Genomic DNA, 24,775 nt, shown 5'->3' on the forward strand with positions numbered 1-24,775 from the left:
GAGGGTGAGAGGCGGGGTACACTTCAGACAGGTTGCCCGTCTGTCGCAGTGCTAACTGCAAATTAACTGTTAGCTTAATTTATAACATCCCATAAAGCTTTAAACACTTCCTGAAACAGTCAAGCTTGACATTGGTTTACATTTATGTTTGTTACTTCACCATTTTTAAAAAGGTTAACACACATAGTTATAATATGAAAAAAGGCTTTCTTTAACCGTTTTAATCCTACAGCTGTAGGTCACTGATTCTAAGAGTGTGATGCATTTAAAATTGTGGATACAACACATAAAACATTGGTATCAAGAAACCAGTATATCAAAGCATTTGGTGAAGGACGTGGTGTCAAACTGATGTTTTGTTCTTTCTAGAGTTTCGTACATACCAGATATTAAAACACAAATAAACATCTGAGATATTTACCTAACCGTGGTCCAATTCTGTTTTACACTGTGCATTTCAAGGTCAGTCACAGACTGATGAGACAGATGTGCTGAAGCGCCCGTACATTTGGGTCACTCAAAGGTTCCTTTGTGCTGGGACTTACCCTGACAAAAGGAGCTAAAATTGTCCACAGTCTCTGCAGTGTAGAAACAGAAGAGAAGGTACTTCAAGTAAAAGAATGAACAGTTCCTAGGTTGTAAATTTGCCTATAAATAATACTGATACAACTGGTAATGATGGAAGGCCAGAGGGGACAGTGTGTGCAGGAAAAAAAACAAAAAACGAGGCCACAGAATCCATTTTCATTTGTAATTTTTCCCATGTTGCATAGAAAATAGTAAATTTGTATGCAGGCACATACTGTATATAACATAATAGGGTTTTTGCCTACTCTAGCGATATGATGTGCAATTTAAATGCTCTGATTTGTCAGTGCAGATAATGACAGTGTTTGACAGAATAATATTTCTATCACAACCATTTCAATTCACCAGTATGTGCAATATTTAGGATCTGACATCTGGATAAAGCTCATTAAGTCCTTGTAAGCTTGAAGAATCAGAACAGGAGAACCAGATTTAATGGTTAAAGGTGCCCGGCAGTCTGTCTTACTGATATAATTAATTACGATGATACCGGTTTAATAAAAGAGTAAGTAAAGAGGAGATTGCTAAAGCAGAAAAAGAAAAAAGGTAATGACTGAATTAGCCCATGGACACTGTCATGATTTTAACATTATTTACTGTGAAACCAAGCGTTTCCAAGACATGTTATGAATTGTCTTAAATAACAGTTTCACAGATAATCAAAAGACATATATGTATGTATATTAAAGTAACACTGACATTGCTACCAAATGTGTACTTTAAACAGACTGCTGCTAGAAATATGATTGCATGCTAGCTTAAACTTTGCCAATAAATGTGCGAATAATGTAAATAGTATTTATGCAGAGCCAAATGTACACGGTGTCCCTGGTATTATACAAAGCAAATGTAATTTAGAGGTGTGTTATATTATTCACTTGTCAGAAATTGATGCACGGAGACTCTGCAGCAGCACGCTACAACAGCATCACATATTCTAGAAGTGTACACAAGCTTATCAGTGATTACCCCGTGCGTTGCTAACTTCAACACTCTTAAAACAATGCGATTTTTTTTTTTGTGTGTGTGCATGGAATTATTATATATAGCATTTTCCTAGAAATGGATTTAACAAAAAAGAAGTGCTTTGATATTTGACATTTTTCGAAACATATTAAATTGTTGCCAAGAGGTAAATGAGAAGACAACAACTTCTGCAGGGGGAAACATGCAAATTGTCTACCGGCACTTTTAAACTCACCAATTCACTGGATTATTCTTATTATTTTCTTCTTTCCTCTTTTCCACTTCAAACTACAGCAGCTTTCATGCTGTCTCTGCTTGTCGCCTACACTTTTTCTGGAGAGTACCATATTATTAACTGAACTTTACAGTTGCCGGTAAGTGGATTTTACCCTTGAGCAAAGGCAGGCTAGATGTTTTATCTTAATTCCAGCCTTGACACTGGACTATCTACTGAAGGCTATAGAGTTAGATAACATTTACAGAAGTGATGCATTATATGGACATCTGTAAAACTAACATTTTAAAAACATTTGGCGGTTAAAAGTTTCCAATACGAGTCACAAATCATGTCAAGGTGCCCTTTGAGGAAGGACCTGGAAACCCCTACCTGCTGCGTTTGTTGTGACTTGTCTGGGGATTTGGGTCAAACAGAAGAGATGAAGCACAAGGACAACAGAGAATTAGACAGACAGACTGAACTGCTTTCTGCTGAGTGAATGTTAATCACTGCAGAGAAAGAGTCCAAAATGCTGCATGGGTGTGCATCTGACACATATTTCTCTGTGATGGCTCTGTCCCTTTTTATCCGAGTGCTGTTGAACTTTTTAAGAAATATTGATAGTCTGATGTTGGAAGCTTAGCGACTTGCTAACTCTGTTAAGAACATTCACTGCAATGGATTTGCTTGATTGCATGGTTTGGAAATCACAAAACTGCAAGCCAGCAAATTTAGTAAGCAAAAAGTCAGCAAAAGATGGTGACAGCATTTATCCTTTTAATGCTGTGGTTGGGTTGTAACTCCTGTTTTTACTACAGTGCATCTGTCACAGAGGCATCAAAGTGGTTCCTTTTGAGTCTTGCCCCTTAACCCTTCTTCACTTTTACACACACACACACACACACACACACACACACACACACACACACACACACACACACACACACACAGAAAGACAAACCACAGTACAGGCCCACTAAGTCCCCTTTGCATCTTAAATAGGCTAATTTCTCTGCTGATCTGGGATTTGTGACTGTTCGAGTTTACTGATGGAGCTGACACAGATCAAGACATTTTCACCGTTAACGGATTAAGTCTTACCTCTTGAATCAGGGAAAGTCATTTGTGATGTAGGCTTGAGCAGCCCAATCAGTTTTTCACAGTTAGATAGATGGACTGATATATAAACAGAGAGAAAAGTTTGTAAAGTAACAAGAAGCCGTGTTTTTGTGTGATATCTTTGATTATTCAAGTGGCTTTTGCTGAAGTTATCTACCTTTTTTTTTTCCGGGAAATGCTCTTCGAGTTCAGACACACAGGGATAACATCGAAGGGCAAAAAACCAAGATTCCTGAAGCTGGAGATTGAAGAGCGCTTTAGTAATCTCCTATAATCCTTTTTGTTCACCCAGGAGATTGTCCTCCTTTAGAAGTTTCCAGCCAGACAAAGAGGTGGATAGTATGATGGTATCAACTCTAATAGACTGGGGAGGTTGAGGAAAAGGCTAACCACCTCACTGTGTCAAATGGGCCTAGGTTGAAGGAAGTCAGCTCTTTCTCAATTATTTTCTAAATTAACTGACGAGCTCCACTGAGATTTAGCAGAGACTTTCTGAGGTATTACAGCTCAGAAATGGTCAGGATAGGGAGTTCAGGGGTGCGATCTTTGTGTCAAAGTACTGACATACCTTTCAGGTACTTGCACTTTCTGAAGAATACCCTCATCGCCTTTTCTGTATTGTTATGGGACTTTTATTTAATACTGAATGCAGTTCGCTGATTGTACATTACTACAATAAATGCATTGCAACAGCTGTGAAAGAATGGTCACACGTTGCAGAAGGTGTTATGTCATTTGCTTGTTTGATTTTAAATGTCTGATAGTTGTCCATCCTCATTATTGTGAATACCAGTGGAATTCCCATAGTAAAAGAAGAAAACCTCATACTTTCGTGTTTGCTCATTGTTCTTAAAACCACTGCCGTGAAATATTGCTGAGGAGCGATGCACCCTCATGAGTAAAGGGGTAATAAGAGACTTGAAAGGTCAGATCGTCTGTCTTGGTGTGGTTTTAATGGAAAGCATGGCCACTTGCCAAGGTCTGTGTGTCTCAAGGACCCCAGGTTAAGTAATGCCAAGACTGCAGTTAATAACAAAGGCCTTCCAATAGAGTTTGCAAAGCTCGCATCATTACATGAAAATGGCTGCAAGCGCTTTGATTAGTTTTAAAACTAAGAAAAGCAGCAGAGCCATGCTGAGATCTGGCATTTGAAAAGAACACTGTGACAAGAATAAAATGCTTGTGCTCTAATGAAAGCTTTTCAATAAAAATCTGGAGTATTTTCATCTCCTGGAGAGGCTTAAAAGACAAACATTGTGTTTCTACCCTCTCTGATAATATATTTTATATGTGAAATATGTTAGTCATTATATTTAATTATTTAATGTCTTTTTTATTATTTTATAATAATAATAATGTAAAACATATGCCCAATTTAAACATTCCATAGAATGGTTATTAATTATGTACAATGACTGCTTGTTGACTCAAATATCTAATCACTTGGTAACATGGTAACAACTCAATGCACTGATGCATGCAGCTATGGTCCAGATGACCCAGCATCAGAATGGGGAAGGTAGGTGATTTAAGTGACTTTGAGTGTTACATAGTTGTTGGTGCCAGACAGACAGAAACTGCTGTTCTACTGGGACTTACCTGCAAGACAAAAAAGACAAAACATCCAGTTAGTGGCAGTTTGCTGGGCAAAATGCCTTGTTGATGCCTGAGGTCAGAGGAGATTGGCTTCAGGCATATAGGAAGTCAAGAGTAAATCAAATAACAACTTATTACAACCAAGGTATGCAGAAGAGCATTTCTGAATGCTAAATATGTCCAAACCTGTTAGCTTAGCACAGGAAATTCTCATTGGCTCGCCAAAGTTGGACAATAGAAGTTTGGAAAAATGTTGCCTGGTCTAATGAGTGTCAATTTATGCTGCAATAATCAGATGATAGGGTATCAATGGCTCAGATTGCCAACACTGGCAGTTTAATGGTATGGGGTGTTCTTTCTTGGCATACATTGAAACATGAGAATTGTTTAAATTTCACAGCCATCTTCCAACGACTGCATTTGGCAGAATACCACGGGCGACCATGGTTCAGGGGGTTGGGAAGCTCATCTTGTAACTGGAAGGTTGCCGGTTCGATCCCCAGTTCTGTCTGTCTTGGTTGTTGTGTCCTTGGGCAAGACACTTCACCCTACTGCCTACTGGTGATGGCCAGAGGGGCCGATGGCGCAATATGGTAGCCTTGCTTCTGTCGGTCTGTCCCAGGGAAGCTGTAGCTAGCTTGCCTCCACCAGTGTGTGAATGAATAGCGGAATTGTAAAGTGCTTTGGAGGTCTCGAAAAGCGCTAAGTGCAATCCATTATTATGCTTGAAAGCATGTCACCAAAAAACTGCTTAAAAGTTTAGTAAAAAAAAGTAAAGTATAATGTCCTTGTTACTGGATATCAGGCCCTTGTGGAGCAAAATGTATTATTTTGGTCTAGACATCCCAAAATGTGATGTCCACATATGTGGACGCCAGGTCCTAGGAAGTTAAAGCTTGCATTAAGATTACACAGTCACATTGGGGGAAATCCTGGATGCCTTTTTTAGTAAATTCCTTTTCCTCATAAAGCCTGCCTTTATATTTAGATAGTACTTGTCCACTCTGGTCTTGATATTTAAAGTGTGGCAAGGCTTTTGTTGATTCACTACTAATGAATCCCAATTCACTAGCACTCTGTGGGACTTCAGCCACTGCTCTGTGTGACAGGTGATGTTTAACCTAAGATCCCCTGGATCTTAATACTATTGGCTGCCTTACTCCTTGACCCACTTTTAATGATTATTCAGCCTGAGGCAAGTGGATTAGTTTCTGTCTATAGTCCAGGAGAAAAGAAAGAGGAAAATGGCCCATCGTATAACTCAGGTATATAGCTGCCTCCTTTGGGGAATTTTGGAAATCATAGCCCTGCCTTAATTCACTTAACTCAATTTTTTTTTAAATGCTGAGTTTAGAACACAAATCAGATGTTGATAACTTACTTGGCCCCTCAACTTTCAGACATTGCGTAGCAGCGAACAATCAAATGTAAAATGCTGTATTTTCCTCCACTTCATTAAAGAGCTATAGCATCACACACCTGCAGCAACAGCATCTATACTGTCCCCATATTGCAATAGGTGCTGTGAGCATTTTATGAACATAACACAGGAGTAGTAATTTCATTTATTATTTTAATATTCTGACTTTCCATTGTGATCTTATGTAGCCTTATTACATCCCTCTCTCTCTATAGCAAATTGCTTCACTGCTTCAGACTCACAGTTTCTGCAGTGAAATCATTCTGAACAAAACTCCCACTCAGGATGAATCCAATGGCACTAGAGTTACATTTTTAATTTCAGCTAAATCCAAATATTGTTTCCCCTGGAGAATCGTCACATTTTTTCCTCTACCATATCAAGTGGATTATTGCAGATAGTTTAGTTTTGCTGCTTAAAAGCAGCTTGCTTGCAGTAGTGGCACGGCTGGATGCATGAAATTGATCTAACCACTCTGTGAATTAAAAAAAAAAGGGGGGGGGCAACAGACAGACAGTTGACCCAGTAATGAAAACAATTCACTATACTGTGACACAGCCCCCATCCCACTGCTCACATATCACAGTTTAACCCCTGTTAAATTTTCCAAATGCAAGTGTTTTACATCAAATATAATAATATCTAAACGTAGTCTTCCTATGATAGAAATACAATACTGTAATTCTTTTTTGTGAGTTAAAGTTTGAAGATAACTGTAAGGAAGGTGACCTTATAATAGAGCAAAATTAAGATACAAAAGGGATGTTTTTTTAAATAGGCTCATGAAGGTGATTTGATTTTTTTGTAGAATGTAAGCAGCAGGTGAGGGACACACAACCCCCTTTATGTCAGGGCAACTTCATATAGAAATGAATAAAATAGCCAAACAATGAGGAAAAACGTGGTTTTATCATGCAACACAGTTGATGGGAAACCTGTAAAAAGCCAGGTTAGGTTTTTCCGAGACCTTAGAAATGCCTCGATTAATTCTCTCATGTTGATTGTTGAATCACAACAGGAATCGACAGCAGCAATGTGGATTTCACCCTGTGATCAACACCAACCCGCAGGTGTCACTGCACTGCACCGGGACAACCCCTGTGAATTATGGCAGGGTTCAGAAGTTCAAAAGAACACGAGTTCAGTGGTTGCCAGAGGGTCTCTGCTGTGGGGAAAAGCACAATTTACAATCAACGCTCATGTAACAGAACATATTAGATCAGGCTCCATGTGCTGCTGTGGTTTCAGGACCAAAGATGGCGAATTAAGCCCCGAGCACAGATATAGACATACACGCACACAAAGCTATATAGGCTAACAAATAAGATACAGTTGCAGTCAAACACACACTCGCACGCACAAACACATTCCCATGAACCTATTACATTCAATAAATCACCTACTAATGGCAACACAGGAAGCTAATACTGCTTCCATCTTTTTAGCTTGTTATTGTGCTGTGATTCACCTGTGTACAGTTTCTAATAGTGGGAAGAGTTCCGGTCATATATCACCGAGTTAGTATTGTGAAAGTTCATGGCAGTGTTTGCTGTGTTATTGTAGTAATAAATGTGACAAATTGGGTCCCCCAGAAAGTTGCATTCTGCCTTAATCCAAGGTTGCATAGTCATTTCTTATAACATAATGAATATTAAGGAAAAGCTAACCTTGACAGTGAGAGATGAGGAAAATCAAAGATAAAGAGGCACGGTATTATAGTGTTAGCCTTTAAGAAGAAGAGTGACACAGCGCTGTGTCAGTGGTACAAGAGGTGTTGGTAAGAAAAAAAATATAGCAATGTAACAGTGAAAAAAGTATATTCTATCTGTCCTCTAGATAAAAACTAATAAATAAAAAACGTGTTAACTGCAAAGTTATTAACCTAGTTTATGTTTTGTGTTTATTTTTTCCCTCTCAAATGTCGCACAGGAATCATCAGGACTGCCTTAGCTAACATGGATCGAGAAGCCAGGGAACATTACACTGTTGTCATCCAAGCCAAAGACATGGCAGGTCAAGTTGGAGGCCTTTCTGGTTCCACCACCATCAACATCACACTGACAGATGTCAATGACAACCCGCCCAAGTTTCCCCAGAGTATGTACAATGCACCTGAAGACGATGTTTGACCTAACAAAGTTTAGTGCTATTTTAAGGGGCATTATAGTAAATTATTATGCTGCAGAACTGACCTCCTCCAATTGCATTTGTGCTGGAATATCGTGCAATTCCATTTGGGAGATTGTATGGCAGCGCATTTTAAACTGGCAAACTAGCCACAAGGTGAATGTACAGTAGTTAAATAACCAGTGCCAATGTTGACATCTTAGTTTGCTTATCTGAATACATTAGCTTCTGCTGCATTGCATGACCATGCAGGCTTGGCCTTGGGCAGAAGACTTACAACACACCTGCCTGAGGCAGTTACATTAAAGATGCATTTATAAGAGGAAGTTTCTACTGTATTTTAAGTGTGTTACGTTAAAGGGAAGGCGTTTCTAAAAGTCCTAATGCGTTTGCACAGGAAACATGGGGCTGTTTTTCTGCAGCATATATTGTCATTTCATACTATAAATTTCACCAACTCAGCAGTCGTCACTGTGATGAATGATACTTGTTTTGTAACTGTGTATCCTCACATTGGAGTCAAATTTTCCATAATTAGCTGTTTAAATTAAATGAGCATTTCATCAAAACCCTGTGTTTTGCAGTCTGAATTTTCTCAATTATAATGATAAATTTAAGTAATGACAAAGTTGTGATTCTTTGTCTTTGGAAGCGCCTCATCAAGTATAATCCCCCTCGGCTCTGAGTTTTTTCCATTTGTGCTGCAATGAAAAAAAAAAACTATTTCAAGACCATCAACATTTTCTGAATAATCATCTGCCTCTGAGTTTGATGTGCTCCACTGCAGCGCTATCAACCTAAGTTTCTCATTTAATGACAATTGAAACACAGCAAAATATTTTTAATTACATTCCCCGAGGAACAAGTGGTTACACATTAGAATTGCTTAGCTAAGGCTTTTTAGGAGAATACTCAGACAAGTGTATGAGGCAGATTATGTGTTTAAAATTGTTCTGCTGTCTCTAACATCAATGTTCATCCACAGAAAACTACCAGCTCTACGTTCCTGAATCAGCTCAAGTAGGGAAACCTGTAGGAAAGATCAAAGCCAATGATGAGGACCTTGGCGTCAATGCGGACATTCGGTACAGCATCATCAATTCAGAGGGGTCCAACATGTTCTCAATTTCTGCAGACAGAGACACGAGGGAAGGAATCATCAGCCTAAAAAAGGTAAGTGCATTCTCACTTTAGTGCTTGGAACATTTGCTTAAAATGTCGTTGGAACATAGACCATTAGGATAAAATCCTCATATCACAGATCTATCACATGCAGTGTTGTAATAGCATATAGGAGCAATTGATTTATGCACTAATTTCACCACAAAGTACACACAGTTGTGTTTGTGGAGTTGGTCCAGAAAGTGTGTTGTTGTTGTTTGGAATTAATGGGTCAGCTTTAGGATTTTTTAAAGTGGGCTTGTACTATTTACCAGCAGGTAAATGAAGTTGTTATATGAATCTCTTCAAAACCACTAGAAGGTTATTTTACCCAGCAGAAAACAACCAACTGAGGAAGCAATAAACTAGAAACTCCTTTGGTCTGTGAGGTAAAATAATCCCTTCTGCTATAACAGTCTCACTTTCTTGATAGAAATTATGGCAAGATAAAGCCATAATCCTTTACAGTCTCTTTTTATGTTGCTAAAAACTGGGGGCACGCCTACTCCCATACACACTAGGCCCTGACCACAGGTATAAGTTCCTCACTACCCCGCTTTAAAAAACGAAAAGAAATAGTGGGTGCGATTAAATTAGTTGTACTATGAGCATGCTAATCATGTGGCCCCTGTGGGGCTTTTTCCCCAACAGCCTCTGAACTTCGAGAGGAAGAAGACCTACACGCTCAACATCGAGGGGGTGAATACACATGTGGATCCTCGTTTTTCCTATCTTGGCTCTTTCAAAGACACTGCCACCCTTAAAATTACAGTTGGGGATGTGGACGAAGCCCCTGTGTTTTCTATGGATTATTATATCATGGATGTTTATGAAAACTCACCAAGTGGCACGGAGGTGGGGGCTGTAACAGCTCGAGATCCTGACAGCAGGAACAGTCATGTCAGGTGAGATACTCTTATTACATTTACCAACATATACAATCTGCTGTAAGAATTATAGACATTTCAGAAGAAGGGCAGTCCTTAAACACTGGACACTTAAACACTTTTAGACTTTAGTTAGACTTTTTTCAGTTGATAAAACATAAGTTTGCCAAGCAAAATCAGCTGGGAATAAAGCATAACAAGTGATGTAGCCCATGGATAGTATCTTTAAGCAACACGTGTGAAATGTTAAAAACTGTGCATTATTTAGAAGACTTACAGTCCGTAAGTCTCGAGCAACCCCTCATTTAATCATATCTTTTGGGAAAATTGGAAATAAGTGGAGTTATGTATCATAACACATGTAGTGTAAACATCCAAGGTACACAGTACATAAGGCAAAAGCAGAGTTTTTACAATTCTGAGCTTGAAAGTCAATATTTGGTATGACTACCCTTATTCTTCAATAGAGTCTGCTGAACTATTAGCCAGATTTTATTGTATTTAAGTAGTCTTGAGGAATAGTTATCTAACACTGTTAACCCTTTAGAGCCGATCGGAGCGGGAACGCTCTGTTATGCATAACTATTTTTAAATCCCAGTAGCACTGCAACCACGTAAGCTAGCGCAAAAATTTTTTTTGCATATGAAACCGGAGGAGTTGTACTTACATCTTATGCCATCAGCTTGTCCTAGGTCACGGTTTCCTTCCACATAAAGCTTTGCAAAAACTGCATAAAAAGCACTTGCAGGAACAAAAACATAATATTCCAGAAACACGCTTTACCGATCCGATCAGCTGTCCATAACACTTCCTACGTTGGAATAGACGTCAGCGCGAACTTTTGCATTTCCGCCATTACCTGCCCGAAACCGGAAGTGACGTCATTTTCGCGGAAATGTAGTCTTTTTTGCGATCAGGGCCTCAGGGCCTATACTGCTCTTTTTAAAAGTTATCTTTGACTTTATGACTTTCTGTGTCGTTTCTGGGATGCTTAGGACTCATATTGCACTGCTGGAAATAGTTTATTTTGATGCACATGCTGCTTTTTTGCAAATTTGCAGTATAATATTTATTTTCGTTTTTCCTGCAGTGTATAAAAATTGGTGTATTTCAAAAATAAAACTATGAAGACACTCAAAATAAATTTCCTGTGGTGGGAAACTATTTTGTGCAACTTTTTTGTATTTACAGTTTTGAGGGATAAGCCTCTTAAATTTCTCTAACTACAAATATATGTTAAAAAAATCAAAAACGATTTTCAATTTTTTTGTAGTTTATTGCACTTTTTTGCAATTTATGTAATTACTATGCACTTAATGAATACATATTATTAAAATCTGGGCTATAATGGTTGTATTGATGTATAGCAACTTGAAATGCTCCCAAAAATGGCTCCACAGCATGTAAAAATATAATATAAGCTCTGGCGGACTTGGTTCTATGGTAGGTCTTAAAGGGTTAAAGGACATTTCAAAGCTTTTCCCTGGAATTTGGTTGCCTTTTGTTCCATTTTATGTTAAGATTTGGGCTCTGGGGAGACTCTGTGTTCTATTGTGTGTTTTTACATCCAGATATGCTTTTACTAGTATTGTGTTTGGGATCATTGTCATGCTAAAAAATGAAACTATTACCATTGTCAGATGCTCTGCAGATGGTATTCCATGGTGGATCCAAATCTGATGATACTTCTCTGTGTCAAAATTCCATCAATTCACCACTGGTTGAAATGCACCCCAAAATCATGACAGATCCTCCACTATGTTTTACACATGGCCTCAGACACTCACTATTATAGTCTCCTGACTCCCTCTGTATATAATAATAGTTTGAACCAAAATTTTCAAATTTGCATTCATCACCCCATAAGACCCGTTGGTGGGATTTCTGGTGTAGTTTAGTGTAATCTGGCACACCCCAGCCTTTTCTCCCTGTTTCCCTTTAGTAACAATCAAGACCTCAAGACCATATCTGATTTAACCCGATATCATGACAAAGCGTGTAATAGATACGCCAGTCCACCGTGTCCATTTCACGCTTTAGCTCTCCAAAACTTGAAGTGTACACGCATGCAGAAGTTGCAGTAACAGCTGAGGGGGATATTTTATTTCAAGCCAGCATGAAAATAATCATGGGGAAAACATTTAAGCAGAAATTATTAACACATTTACATGTCCATACATGTTAGACCCTGGTGTGCATTTAATATTTTTTTTTGCTCACTGCTGACTTCCTGGCTTTGAATATATCATCTCCCCGTGCTTGTAATTTCAGCACGTGTGTCCATTTGACGGTTTGGAGAGGCAAAGCGTCAAATGGACACAGTGGACCAGCTTGTTTATTACACATTTTGCTGTGATACTGAGTCATATGATGAGGTTTCAGTAAACAGTACGTGGATCATCTTCAGGGGCAGATGCGTTTCTCAGGTCCTGTGTAAAAATAAACAAATAAAAGAAAATAAGCAAAGAGTGAAAAAGCTACCAGTGTCCAAAAAAGGCCTTGGAAGACATTTAGAAAGCCTGGAGAACTATCACTCAATGCCACTTTAAAAATGCAAGAATGTCTGTCTCTTTCCAAGAAAATTATCATTCCTCTATGTTCTTTATATTCTCAGTGTCTAAAGGGTTTTTCCATGGTGCTGTACAACATCATGTTTTATAGATGCCCTGCAACATTTTAAATAGACTCTTGTCTTATCCTGATACTAGAATTGTAGATAAACACAAACACAAAAAAACAACTGCAGTGTAGATTGTGAGCCTAGTGAATCTGAATTTTTTGGCATCAGACGGCTGGTTATTTTGTCTCTACGCTTATGAAGTAACCTGAGGCAATGCAACTGCTTAGCACATTTGTATGCACTATAAACACATGGTTTTGCACTGTTGAAAGAAGATTGGTATTAGCCTTAGGCTGTGGACTAATCCTAGGTTGTCTCTCTGAACAGGTATCTCATTTCATGACATTACACTCAAGCAACTGTCCTGCTTGTAATCATTTGAATTCTCTTTATAGCCTTGATGTAAATGGCGGACCAGCTGTAAACATGATACTCCTCTTGAGATGAAGTATTGCTGTTATATCAATAAGAAGCAATCCTATATTGCTGTTAACCTCTTATGCCGTGGACCACAGAGCAATGGGTTTTTTTAAACAGCAGCATGGCACTTTACAGTTTTGGTTGATACTACACGTAGTGGGAATAGTAGGTGAGCAAGAAAATTACATTATTATTCAAAGATTATGAGTTAAAATGGGGGCATGGATGCAGGCAAGGTACGATACGCAAATCCCAGTTCTTAATGACAATTTTATTTAGTTATTAACACTAAAATACTCTAAAAACCACAGAAATTGACTGTAGAAAAGTCTAGAGAGAGTGTAGGACACACATTTTAACAAACTAAAGATCTGAGACTGGTACATGACAAGGCATGCTCCAGAGGTTTGTAAGAGAGTTGCAGTTAAGGATGTATGGGAAAAGCTGTGTCAGCCATTATCAGCATCAGCTGGACTCAAACTGGAACATATTGGCTCATGAAGTGCAAAAGAAAAAAAAATGTGGACTGGCACTGAAGGTTTATTTTCATTAGTACATACCCTAAGGTAATATAAAGGGGTTACATGGGGGGGGAATATATATACCCAGAACTCTGAATTGTAATCTCTCCCAGTAATTTGTTTATCCAGGGCATCATGCAGTGCCTAAAGACTCTTCCATTAATGCTGGAGCCTGATGGGAGCTGCAGTGGCGCATGTCATAAGCACAAGATTGTTTGGGTTCTTGATACTGTACTGTTGCAGCAGCAAACAGTTACAGTAAGCCACTGGTTGAAATCATCTCTCTGCTAGTCACCTCCTACACAGCTTAAGCAAACGAAAGTGGTGACCTCAAATGTTGAAGTATGTCACAGCTTTCCCCGAAGCAGAAGCAAATTTTATCAGTCAACATCGATTTGACCTTTCACTTCAACAAATTAAAATACATGTTCCTTTTTGCAGGCATTTTAGGCCCAGTTGGTGTATGATGCTTTCTGAATCTCACAGCAGCAAACATCTCTGTTTAATATTAAGGTCCTTTAACCATGGAGAGCTTTATTTATTTATTTGTTTTCATTTAACATAGCAAGGTTTTTAGGGTGTGTGGATTTTAAAGTTTGACTAATAGATGAGTGGAAACTTGGGCACAAGAAGAGTCTTATTTGCACATTGGTCAGGGTGTCACACTCCAACAGCTACTGAAGGAGCAGTCTAGCAAATAACCAGCAGGAGAATTTCAGTAAATGTACAGCTGCAGGTATGTAGTTGATGTCTATAAGGTGTCCCATGGAAATGGGTGGAGGTGGTGAAGGCCACAGAATTTATTACACACCTTTTTTTCTGCAGGACAGTGACCAATAGCAAGTGTACTTTCCATTTCCATATCCATTGTGGCCGGCTTCAAATGATGCTCAACGCATCAACTTCAAGGACAAAGCTAATGAAAACTTTTACTCATGCTATAACAACTGTAAACATGAGCCAAAGACTTTATTATGTATTTTTATTACCTCACAGGAGCCACATTATGCTTGAGGCTTATTTATATCTACATACATCCTGGGATCTATTTTTCCGTCTAAAATTAATCAAAGGGGCAAAAATGCTTGGAATGAGTCCACTACTGAGCAAAGAAAGCCACGAATTGTTTGTCCATCTCCTTATCTTTACTACTCACTTGCTTGGATGGTAATTTGAAAAGGAATTTATGATGTTTATACACTATCTAAAACAAGCTGTTATTCCAATAAGGACAGTGGCCCTTTAAAAACCTTCTCACTGGCTGGTCCTAGCAAATGAAAGGCTTGAAAAGCAGGTGGCCAAGTTGTGACAATATTAGATATAAATACACACTGACATCATACACCCAAGAGTAGAAAAAACTGTCAGAAGCAAGAAATTACGTGCACTGACTCTAATCACATCAATAACATGACAGAAATACGAATATGAAAGAAACACTAAAATCACAACAGGTTTACTTCTGACATTTTCATGCATTTTTATTTATTCCTTCTAATTAACTGCAATGAAATGTGCACATACCAGAGCATTTACATACATGTAAATTCAATAAGTTACTGCTCCCTAAAAGGCACTTACAATGTGGAAATGCTTAAACCCCAAGCCCATCAGTCTTCATCCACTTATCCAGTTCAGGGTCATGGTTGGGCTGAAGCTGCTGTAGGGCATGGCACTGGATACACCCTGGACTGGTCACCAATCACTCTCACATTCACAACTATGGCCAGTTTAGAATAATCATTTAACCTAACAGTCATGTCTGTGGGAGAAAGCTGGAGTACCTGGAGAGAATCCACCCAGACACTGGGAGGATGTGCAAATGTCCCTTCTTGCTTTGAGACATAAATCCAAACCACTAGATCACTCTGCTGCCCAAACCTCAAGCCATTATTATTATTATTGTTTTAATCTAACCTTTCTATATTTATATATAGAAAGCATATATTTACTATGTACAGTATTGTTACGCCACATTGTCTGCTCTCTCTAACTCGCACTCACCTTAGTTTTAGGTTGGCATGTCTCTCTTAGTGAGACTTTTGTTATATTACAATCAAAACCTATTGTTGGCAGCTATAACCATTTTTACTAAGTGGACAGTTGGCCCATGGCATTGTATCACGACTGTTTTGTAGTTGCCAATACTGAAAAAATTCTAAATATTTTTGTCGCTTTTAATAATGCAGAAGCCAAAAGTTAAGAAATGGAGGGTGGAGGTTTAAAAATACAGGATTTTTCCTTTCATACTCTGCCTGAATGCTTCCTGTGTTGACTTAGATGGAGCACCAGAGATGTTGCTATAATTGTGAGTGCAAGGTACATGACAGCTGCTGCCCTGCTAATGTGCTGCTCAAGCTACACTGTCTATTTAGGCAGGCTGTGTTCTTCATACCTTTGAAACTTCACTCAGAATTTTAATGCCAGAAAGGATATTTAACTTAGAAACAGTTTGGATTTCTTTCCATTTTATTAAGTCTATGTTGGGATTTTTCTGCTTCTTTTCCAGCAAAGATGAATAACCAGTCAGAAGTTTTTTTTTTGGAATAATATCAAAACCAACTGTATGCAGAGGTTTGTTTGAGGTACCTGGCATTGTATCCGGAGCTCAACATAATATATGAAATATATTATATGATTCAGCTCATTAATCATTATTCTGCCTTATTTTTCACATCTAGACCAAAGCACACAGGTCAAGATTAATCAAACCAAGACTAATTAATCAACTGTTTGGCATTTTTGTTGTCACAGACAAAGTAAAGGTTTCACGAATTTAAAAGTATGCAATCATTAGTCTTTACTTTTCTCCTTGTTAGTTCAGATTTCACAACTCTACATATAAATGATGGTTATATGATCAAGAGGGTCTTAAAAATACCAAAAATAATCAAGTCCAGGTTTGAAGAGTATTTTCAAAGCTGTGAAGCTGGTCTATTGTAGAAAAGAAACTATATATTGTTTTTTAAACTTACATTTTGGAGTTGGTTTCAAACAGCATTATGGTTTTAATTGGGATACTAAATTCCTTTTCACATTGGAGTGGTAAAAAAAAAGATTTCTTTCTGTCCATTATTCTATTCATTTTTCAACGTTTCTTTTGGATAATATTATGACTTGCTGTATTGGTGTCAGTCGCACCACACAGATATGACACCCGTTAACTTACCGTATTTCCCGGACTACAAAGCGCACCTGAATATTAGCCGCACAAGCTAAAATCAGGGGGAAATCCTGTTTTGTACATACATTAGCCGCACCTGACTAAAAGCCGCAGGTGTTTCAATGTTGACTTATCATATGTAAGAGAATATGCACAAAGGGAATTGTCAGGAAAGAGATGGCTGTTTGGAGACACACCCCTTTTATTAATATTTTGAAAAACAAGTTATGGGTACATATTTGCACATGTGCTGTGCTTCATAAATGAGTAACAAATGTAGTACATAACAGTAACCTACAGCACACCAGAAAAATAGATTCAGACTACCTTTTAGGCTCAGGTGCAGCGACACGGCTTTAACAAGAAGAAAAGTCAGTCATTCACCATCTTTCTCTTCTTCCTGCGCTCTAAAACCACCAAAGTCCTCTTCTCCAATGTCGGAAACGAACAGGCTCAGGATGGCTTCGTCATCCACTCTCCGCTTCTCTCCTTCGTTGTCACTTTCAAAACCAAAGAAATCCTCGTTGTCAGTGTCAGAGTCGAACACCCTCAGAAGGGCCGTGGCGGTGTCCTCCTCTCCATCATGCAGCAGTCCAGCCCTTCAAAATCTGTTGGTGATCGTGGATGTTTTCACACTTTTCCACGCTGTCAGAATCCACCGGTGGAGTTGGGCATAACTTGCTTTTCGCAAGTTTATCGCCGCTCGTCATCCACGCCTCCTGCTGAATGCGTAGCGCTACTTTGAAGTTTGTTTTTCGCGCTACTTCGTACGGCACTACGTTGCCTGGCGGACGGACATGTGACTAACATACCACTCTTGAACCCCGATCCTTCCGCCAGGCAACGTAGTGCCGTACAACAGCGGAACAAACAAAACAAATCGTCTTACGATATCACAAAAATCATGGACAATCCATAGAAAAGCCGCACCTGACTAAAAGCCGCAGGGTTCAAAGCTTGTGCAAAAAGTAGCGGCTTATAGCCCGACAATTACGGTAATCAGCCATAAAACCCCCTATCACAGCATCTCTAATTAAGTCTGTTTTGCATGAGGTGAGCTTCGTCGTCCTTGATGAATGTTGTACAGTTTGAAATGTCTGGAAAACATAGGGTGAAGATTTGTTTTTCTGATTCATGTATTAATCTTGACAAGCTGTGAAAGATGTGTAGTAAACAAAAAGGTAATCTACATATGAAAGACTTTTCCTTGCGTTCCTAGAGGAATACCTGGTCCATTCCCGCAGTACATTACTTGCGCTGTTCATCACGTAAAGAAGAAGGCAGCAGGAAGTATTTTGATAACATCCACTTGAACACTGAAAGCTAAACAAGTGTGCCTCTGCTTCTTGTGTCTGCATCAGAATGTAAAATTCAGCAGTGTTTGCCTCTCTTTGATCATCAGAAGTCTGCCCATGCATGCAATGAAATAAATATGTGATTGAAGTGACATTTGAAATGTTGGGAAATGGTTTGAAATTGACATCTGAATAATCAAATGAGTTTTCCAGAGGTCTTTACCTCTGATTGCTCTTATACATTATCATATTTATTAGGAATAGTTTTGAAAAGTTTTTTGGCCTAGTTACCATTACTCACAGCACAGACTCCCATCTTCAGCCAGTATTAACTGACTGCATCAATTGTAGTATCAAACAGACTCATTAAAGTAAGACGGGAAACAGTGAAATACCACTAAAGTCTACCATTATAATTATTATAGTGTTTTACCATTTTAAACACTGTGTATAAATTAAAATCTTAGGTTAAATGCTTAGTTAAACAATTGGCAGTTTATAATAAAAAAAAGTAGAACAAAACATATTTTTAGTGTTGTGCATTGTGTACGTTTCACTGTGGTTATCTGACATGCCATCAAACTATAGGTTTTTCTTCTGAAGACCTTTACTTTTACAGCTGAAAGGATGTCATGCTCTTATGAGCCTGAAAATATTAAATAAATCATGACAACATGCAGGTTCCAGGAACACTGGCAATCTGAGCTCAAATATTCAATAAATGCAATCCTGGCATCAGTAAACCCACTGCATTTCTACCTCTCATGTCGATTGAAAATTGTCGACTTAAGGGTATATTGCACAGGAGAATGAATGCTGGATTAAAGGTATAAATAGGTCATTAAGAGATAAATTAGGGAATACGTAGTCAATGCTCACTTTGTGCTTGAACTCTTGAGAAGCACTGGAGCTCATTTCTGCTTTGTATTCCACAGACTCCTTTGCATTCAGTTTGATAACACTGTCGCTAGAAAGCCATTACAAGAGTGTAAACATTGCCAGGAGAACACTGCCTTTTGTTATTATTAAATATTGAAGATAATTGCTCTTGACTTAGAAATGTGTATTTTCAGAACATTCTGTCAAGACCTAAAGTCCATTTAAAAGCTGTAGGGATTATTCTATTCATGTGCTTTAGTGGAGGTACCAGGCTTTGAAAATCACAGGAGCATAAATATGTCTCCTTTGGCTCACGCTGCCTCTCCACTTCAGTCACGTCAGTGTGTCAGTTTGTTCTTGTTGTGCTTTACTAAATCTTATTAATTCGGGGTTTTGTTTTACTTCTTTTTTTTTTTTTGGTTTTTTTGTCCATAAAATGGACATAAACAAAAACAAATAGATATTTATTGCATAGTGTTTTGACTCTGGCTTGGTAAACTTTAAGCCAGGGTCAAAACACAATGCCCTTGCATAATATCCTGAGGCTTCTATAACTTGGTACTGAAAAGGATACTAAAAGAATTACATACAAAGATGCAGCAGGGATAGACTCCACGCCCTGGTGATTTTGAATTGGATAACCAGAAAATAGATGGATGGATTGGTGTACACTTGACGAGTATCGCTCAGTGATGGTGGTTGTGTATTGTCATCTGTGGGTCTAAAGGAGCTTCCAAGAGTTTTGTTTTGTTTTTTTAATCTCCTAATCACATTATCAAGATTGTGTTGGAAAAATGATGCAAACTTGAGGAACCAACTTTAAAAGAGTTTATTTATGTCGTCTTATTTTAGTTATTTTTTGTATGACCGGAGGAATTCCATCAGGTTTGGTATCAATTAATTAAAATTTTGCTGATCTCCTCTTTATGAAATGTCTGTTCCTTGTGCAACTCTGGACCGCTTCACATGTTCCTGCAGATTTTAGATTTTTCTAGCCACTTACCCTTGTGCATTTGCAATTTCACCTCAATGAACATCTAGAGCAAACAGTGTGTGAGACTAACCCCTTAATGTCACGATTCTAGAATAATCACTGGTAATAAAAGCTCCAGGACTCTGACACCAGACTTGTTTCTTTTCTTGTTTTTCTTTTTTATTTGTTTTCCATGAATGAATGTGGAGGCTAAGCCTAAAGGTGGCACACAAGGTCAGGAACTGACCATGAGCATCATTATTTCTTCCAAATACAGAGTTGTGCACAGGGAATTCATCCCCTGAGGTCAGATTGTTAAAACAGGGTACAGCTGTAATGTCCTAAGGCATCTGGGAAGAGCACAACATGCGGTGTGGGCCATTGTTTACCATAGCAGAAGGCAATGAAAATACAAGAGCTTTTCGGCCTTGCCGAAACAATCTTTCCATGCCACCTGCTGTACTCGCCAGATTAGGCTCCCTGCAAGTTTGTCCTCTTCCTCAATGTGGCATTAAAGTTGAAGAATTGCTGTCTTGTCACATTGGGTGAGATCCAGCAAGCTTCTCAAATGTGCAAGTGGTCAGGACAGGACTAAATAAGAATTATCTAAAAGTAGCAGCAGCACAGAGAATGGTAAAGGGGTGGAAAACAAGACTACCTATTAAAAACAGATGCAGTTTTGATTTTTGTGATTTGACCTCATATATTTTTGTTTTGTTTTAATGTTTCTTACGAGCCATTTAAATTTATGCAATTTAGGTAAGTTAAGTAAATACTTAAAGTTTTATAATTCTTTATTATACATTAAAAGTATTCTACACACAAAATAGGAAACGAAGAACAAAATTAGTACAGAATGGCACTTTTAGAGATTTTAGGTTGTTGATAAACACGTTGCTGTGGCGTAGTGTTAATGAAATACTGAAATGTTAGATTAGTGTTTAACAAATTAGTGTTTATTTCTTTATGCTTTGTTTCCAAGACTTTCTTGTAATGTTTATAATTTTTTAAAGTGATCTTGACCAATAGTTCTCTAGGCTCAAGAAATAGGAAAAGGCTTTCCAAAGAGACAAGGGAAACAGGAAGAATAGACTGAGGTAAGGACAGAGGCTCAACGGTGACCTCCTTTTACACGGGAGAGGTTCTGTCATGGTTTGGGCCTGTCTTTCAGCCTGTGATGTTGGGGGTCTTGTCAGAATTGATGGAATCAATGAAAACATATACTTTCAGATTTTGATCTTCCATGCAGAAGATTTGACTGGCAATGGTGTCATTTCTCAACACAACAATGGTTCTAAACAAACATACCTGGATAGAAAAAAACGAACAAACATGAAATATAAAGGTGGTCGTACCAAATATTTACTTCAAGCTTGGTAGAACTGGGAGACTTGTAGAATTGGACAAACTCTGGGTTTTGCCTTATTCAATGTATTTCTATGTATGAATGCACAATAAATAAATTGCTGTTCTTATTCACCTTTTTACTGGCAAAATAAAAGTGAGGGGTGCGTTCAGACTTTTGGCCATGTGAAGAGTGATTGTCATTTATGCTCAAGTCTGTTTAGCATTTTGAATTTCCTAGAATACAATAAGATATTAGCATTTCAAAAACTTTCTGACATCTCAATGTAAAGAACAGTGTGTAGATATCCTTATCCTGACAACACTGACATCTCTAACAGAGGGTTTCGCTGTGGGTTTGTACTGCACATTCCAAATGTATACATAACATCAAATGCAATCTTGTTTTTCTTTCAATAGATACTTCTTGGACAGAAAAGAGGAAGGTATAAATTATTTCAGAGTCGACGAATACAGTGGAGTTATATATACAACACTGCCCCTGGACAGGGAAGATATGCCTTGGCACAACATCACTGTTATGGCCTCGGAGGTTGGTAGGTATCCAGGTTGCTTTCCGTATACAAAATGTTTACAAGAGTAAGTAAATGTAATGCCACTGGTACATCTGTTTACTCTTATGTGAATGTTCATGAGTGGGTAGTGGTGATACCAGCTGTGCTTCATCTTAACAAAGCTTATATGAAGTAACAACTTGCCTTTTCTTGTAGCCCTACAATTTCAGGTAGTTAATTAAACTTTAATTTTACAGTTATAGTATTTAACAAAGTGGATTTTTTTTGTTTTATAAATCCATAAAAATTAAATGTACTGTTTGTTAAATGTAAATAAGCAAATTGGGAGATGCACTGCACATAATGAACTGAACAGTCATAAACACTTGAAAATGCTGTAATGCATTCGGTTGAAAGAGGCACTCAAGAGATTGATCAATCTTTCCACTCTTGTTTTGTTTTGCCTCAAGCTAATAAGAGACATTATAAATCAGAATCACATTCAAACTATGGTTGAGTTCTGTGTCATGACAGCAAGATGATTCAAAAAGCAGAATTACAAAATAGGTGTGTGCTGTAGTTCTACCCCGAGTTTGTTTTTTTCTTAAATGCTCTCCCACCAGATAACAAGACACCCTGCGGGGATCATATACTCAGACAGAGGGTAAAATTGGAGTCCAAATCAATATCACCAAAATAAAAGGTTCCAAAAGGAATGAGCACATGAATCTGCACTGAACAGTTTCCATTTATCTACTGAGCAAAAAATGCATGTAGATAATCATATTTGAAGGTGCATCAGTACAGTGTATGTTAATGGACACTTTCATTGCTGCAGATTTGTAGCAGTTATTTAATTTTCTATATTAAATGTTTGGAATACAAACAAATATACTTGTTCTACCCAGGTCTACCCAGGTCTTCGATTGAAAACTAGTTAATAAAATCATATTATGGCTCACAGGTGTACCAACTTCTAAATATATAAAATCTTATATTCCTCTTATTTTGAAATACAGACCATAAATGTGTGTTATTTGAGCTATGCTGCAAAAATCTAATGTAATTTGAATGGTAAATAAAAAGGGAAAATATTTTTCTAATCATTATTAAGAAAACTGCTTAAAGTCAAGTAATTAAAGTTTTGTAGTTAACCAAAAAAGGTGTGCAGTCTGTGGACTGTTTATATTTTATCCACGTTTAACTCAGTGCACCAAGATGCCTAAATGGGATTATTAACAGCAATACAAAAATAATCAACAGATTTAAACAGTCCAGTGTAAGTAATGGAATTAACAGTCTGAAGACTTGAGAAAACAACAGTGAAGGATAATATTTGCATATTGATTAGAATGTGCAGTATAATTTTTTCTTATAATTAACTAAAAAAAATCAAATTAGTCTCAATTGTTTCAGTGTCCTTTCCTGCAGTGAAAATTAATTAAATCAATACATGCCCCTCTAACTCCAATTGCTATCAGGTAACTTGGATAATTTGTAATCACAATTAGGCAAATCTCTTGCCAGGCGAGTGGGATTCTGAATGCTAATGTTTCTTTTAACTTCTCTTTAGTATTCAAGGATACAGTTACATGCCAAGACACTGTCAAAAGGCAGAATGATAAATTTTTACCTCTTTGAATGAGCAAGGACAGTGTCATCGAGACAAAGCACCAAACAGTTCACTGCGAACCATCCTGTAGAGATTTTATCCTGAAAAGGCGTGGGAATAGATGGACTGTCCAAACTGAGAAAGTGAATTAGAGGATGAACGTATGATAAAATAACATTTTAGTGTTTGGGGGTTTAAATTGGTAGTTTATGGTGGACATATTGTCTTGGAATACCATTGGTGCAAAGTCAAATCTTCAATTAGTGGTGAAAAAAATGCTGCACAAGATAAAGTAAGTAAAGATGCAGGAGCATTCATTTAAATCAAAGACATGAACACCTGCGTTAACTTTGTGTGTGTGTATACATATATATATATATATATATATATATATATATATATATATATATATATATTTATATCTTTTTCTTTCACTGAAGGTTCTGCTGAGGAAGCATGCTATTTTTCAGCACTGTTCTGGTACACTCATAATGTAAAACATACTCGCACCTGGAAGCTACAAAACAACTCTTCTGTCAGTGACAGAGGGGCTGCAGGCTGCTGAGGTTAACTAGATTGCTCAAGGGCCCTTGCTGTGGGGCCAGAGAAAAATTACATGTGACCTGTATACTCCCAGTCATAAGAGTAGCTCAATCTGCCATTTTCAGACACTTGCATTATAACAGTACATTTAGCCCTGTTTTTTTTTTTTTTTTTTTTTTTTTTGCTTAGTACTGATGCTGTTTCAGGTGGTCTTCGTAGGTCATAAAAGCCTTTTTCTTAGACAATGTTGCAGTCTTGGACCTGTAACATCCTGTAAATACTAATGTTCTTCACATTACACAGGTAGTAAAAAAATGTTTCACTAAATTGACTTTAAAAATTAACCATTGAGTATATTTTTTTTAATCTTTCAAAGTGAATATTTTGCATGTAAGATGGGTTATGTATTATAACCAAGAACTACAACTGAAAAAAATGCCATGATTATATCAATTTTAATAAACAAAGTTGATTTGTGCAGCATTGCACCCCTCAGTGCTTTTATAAGGACAAACCGACAGACAAAACCCATAAACAATCTAACAGGAAGAGCACACCATGCCCTAGTTTGAAATGTTGAATGTTTCACTTTGCTATTAAGGTTCACGCTTGGCTTTTATCTTTTTTGTCTCTTTTTCTTTTCTTTCTCTGCTTCAGACAATCCCAGCCTTCTCAGTCACGTTCCTGTAACTGTTCAGGTCCTCGATGTGAATGACAATCCACCAGAAATAGCAACAGATGAGGAAGTTATTGTCTGTGAGAGCTCAAGACCGGGACAGGTAAGTGTCAGGGACTCGCCTAGAAAAAC

The 24,775-nt window shown here is 37.8% G+C and overlaps 1 protein-coding gene across 1 annotated transcript in view; it reads left to right on the top strand.

The window, feature by feature from the left end:
- The window catches only part of LOC309714196 (cadherin-18), a 99,380-nt gene that overhangs the window by 49,507 nt on the left and 25,098 nt on the right, over positions 1-24,775 (top strand). Inside the window, exons 5-9 of the mRNA XM_082546456.1 lie at positions 7,836-8,003; positions 9,019-9,206; positions 9,846-10,099; positions 21,718-21,854; positions 24,625-24,746. Of these exons, the coding sequence (XP_082402582.1) occupies positions 7,836-8,003; positions 9,019-9,206; positions 9,846-10,099; positions 21,718-21,854; positions 24,625-24,746 (869 nt within the window). The remainder of the gene's footprint in view (positions 1-7,835; positions 8,004-9,018; positions 9,207-9,845; positions 10,100-21,717; positions 21,855-24,624; positions 24,747-24,775) is intronic.

The sequence above is a fragment of the Aulonocara stuartgranti genome, assembly GCF_965226115.1.
Source record: "Aulonocara stuartgranti genome assembly, chromosome: 9".
In the NCBI taxonomy this organism is placed as follows: domain Eukaryota; kingdom Metazoa; phylum Chordata; class Actinopteri; order Cichliformes; family Cichlidae; genus Aulonocara; species Aulonocara stuartgranti.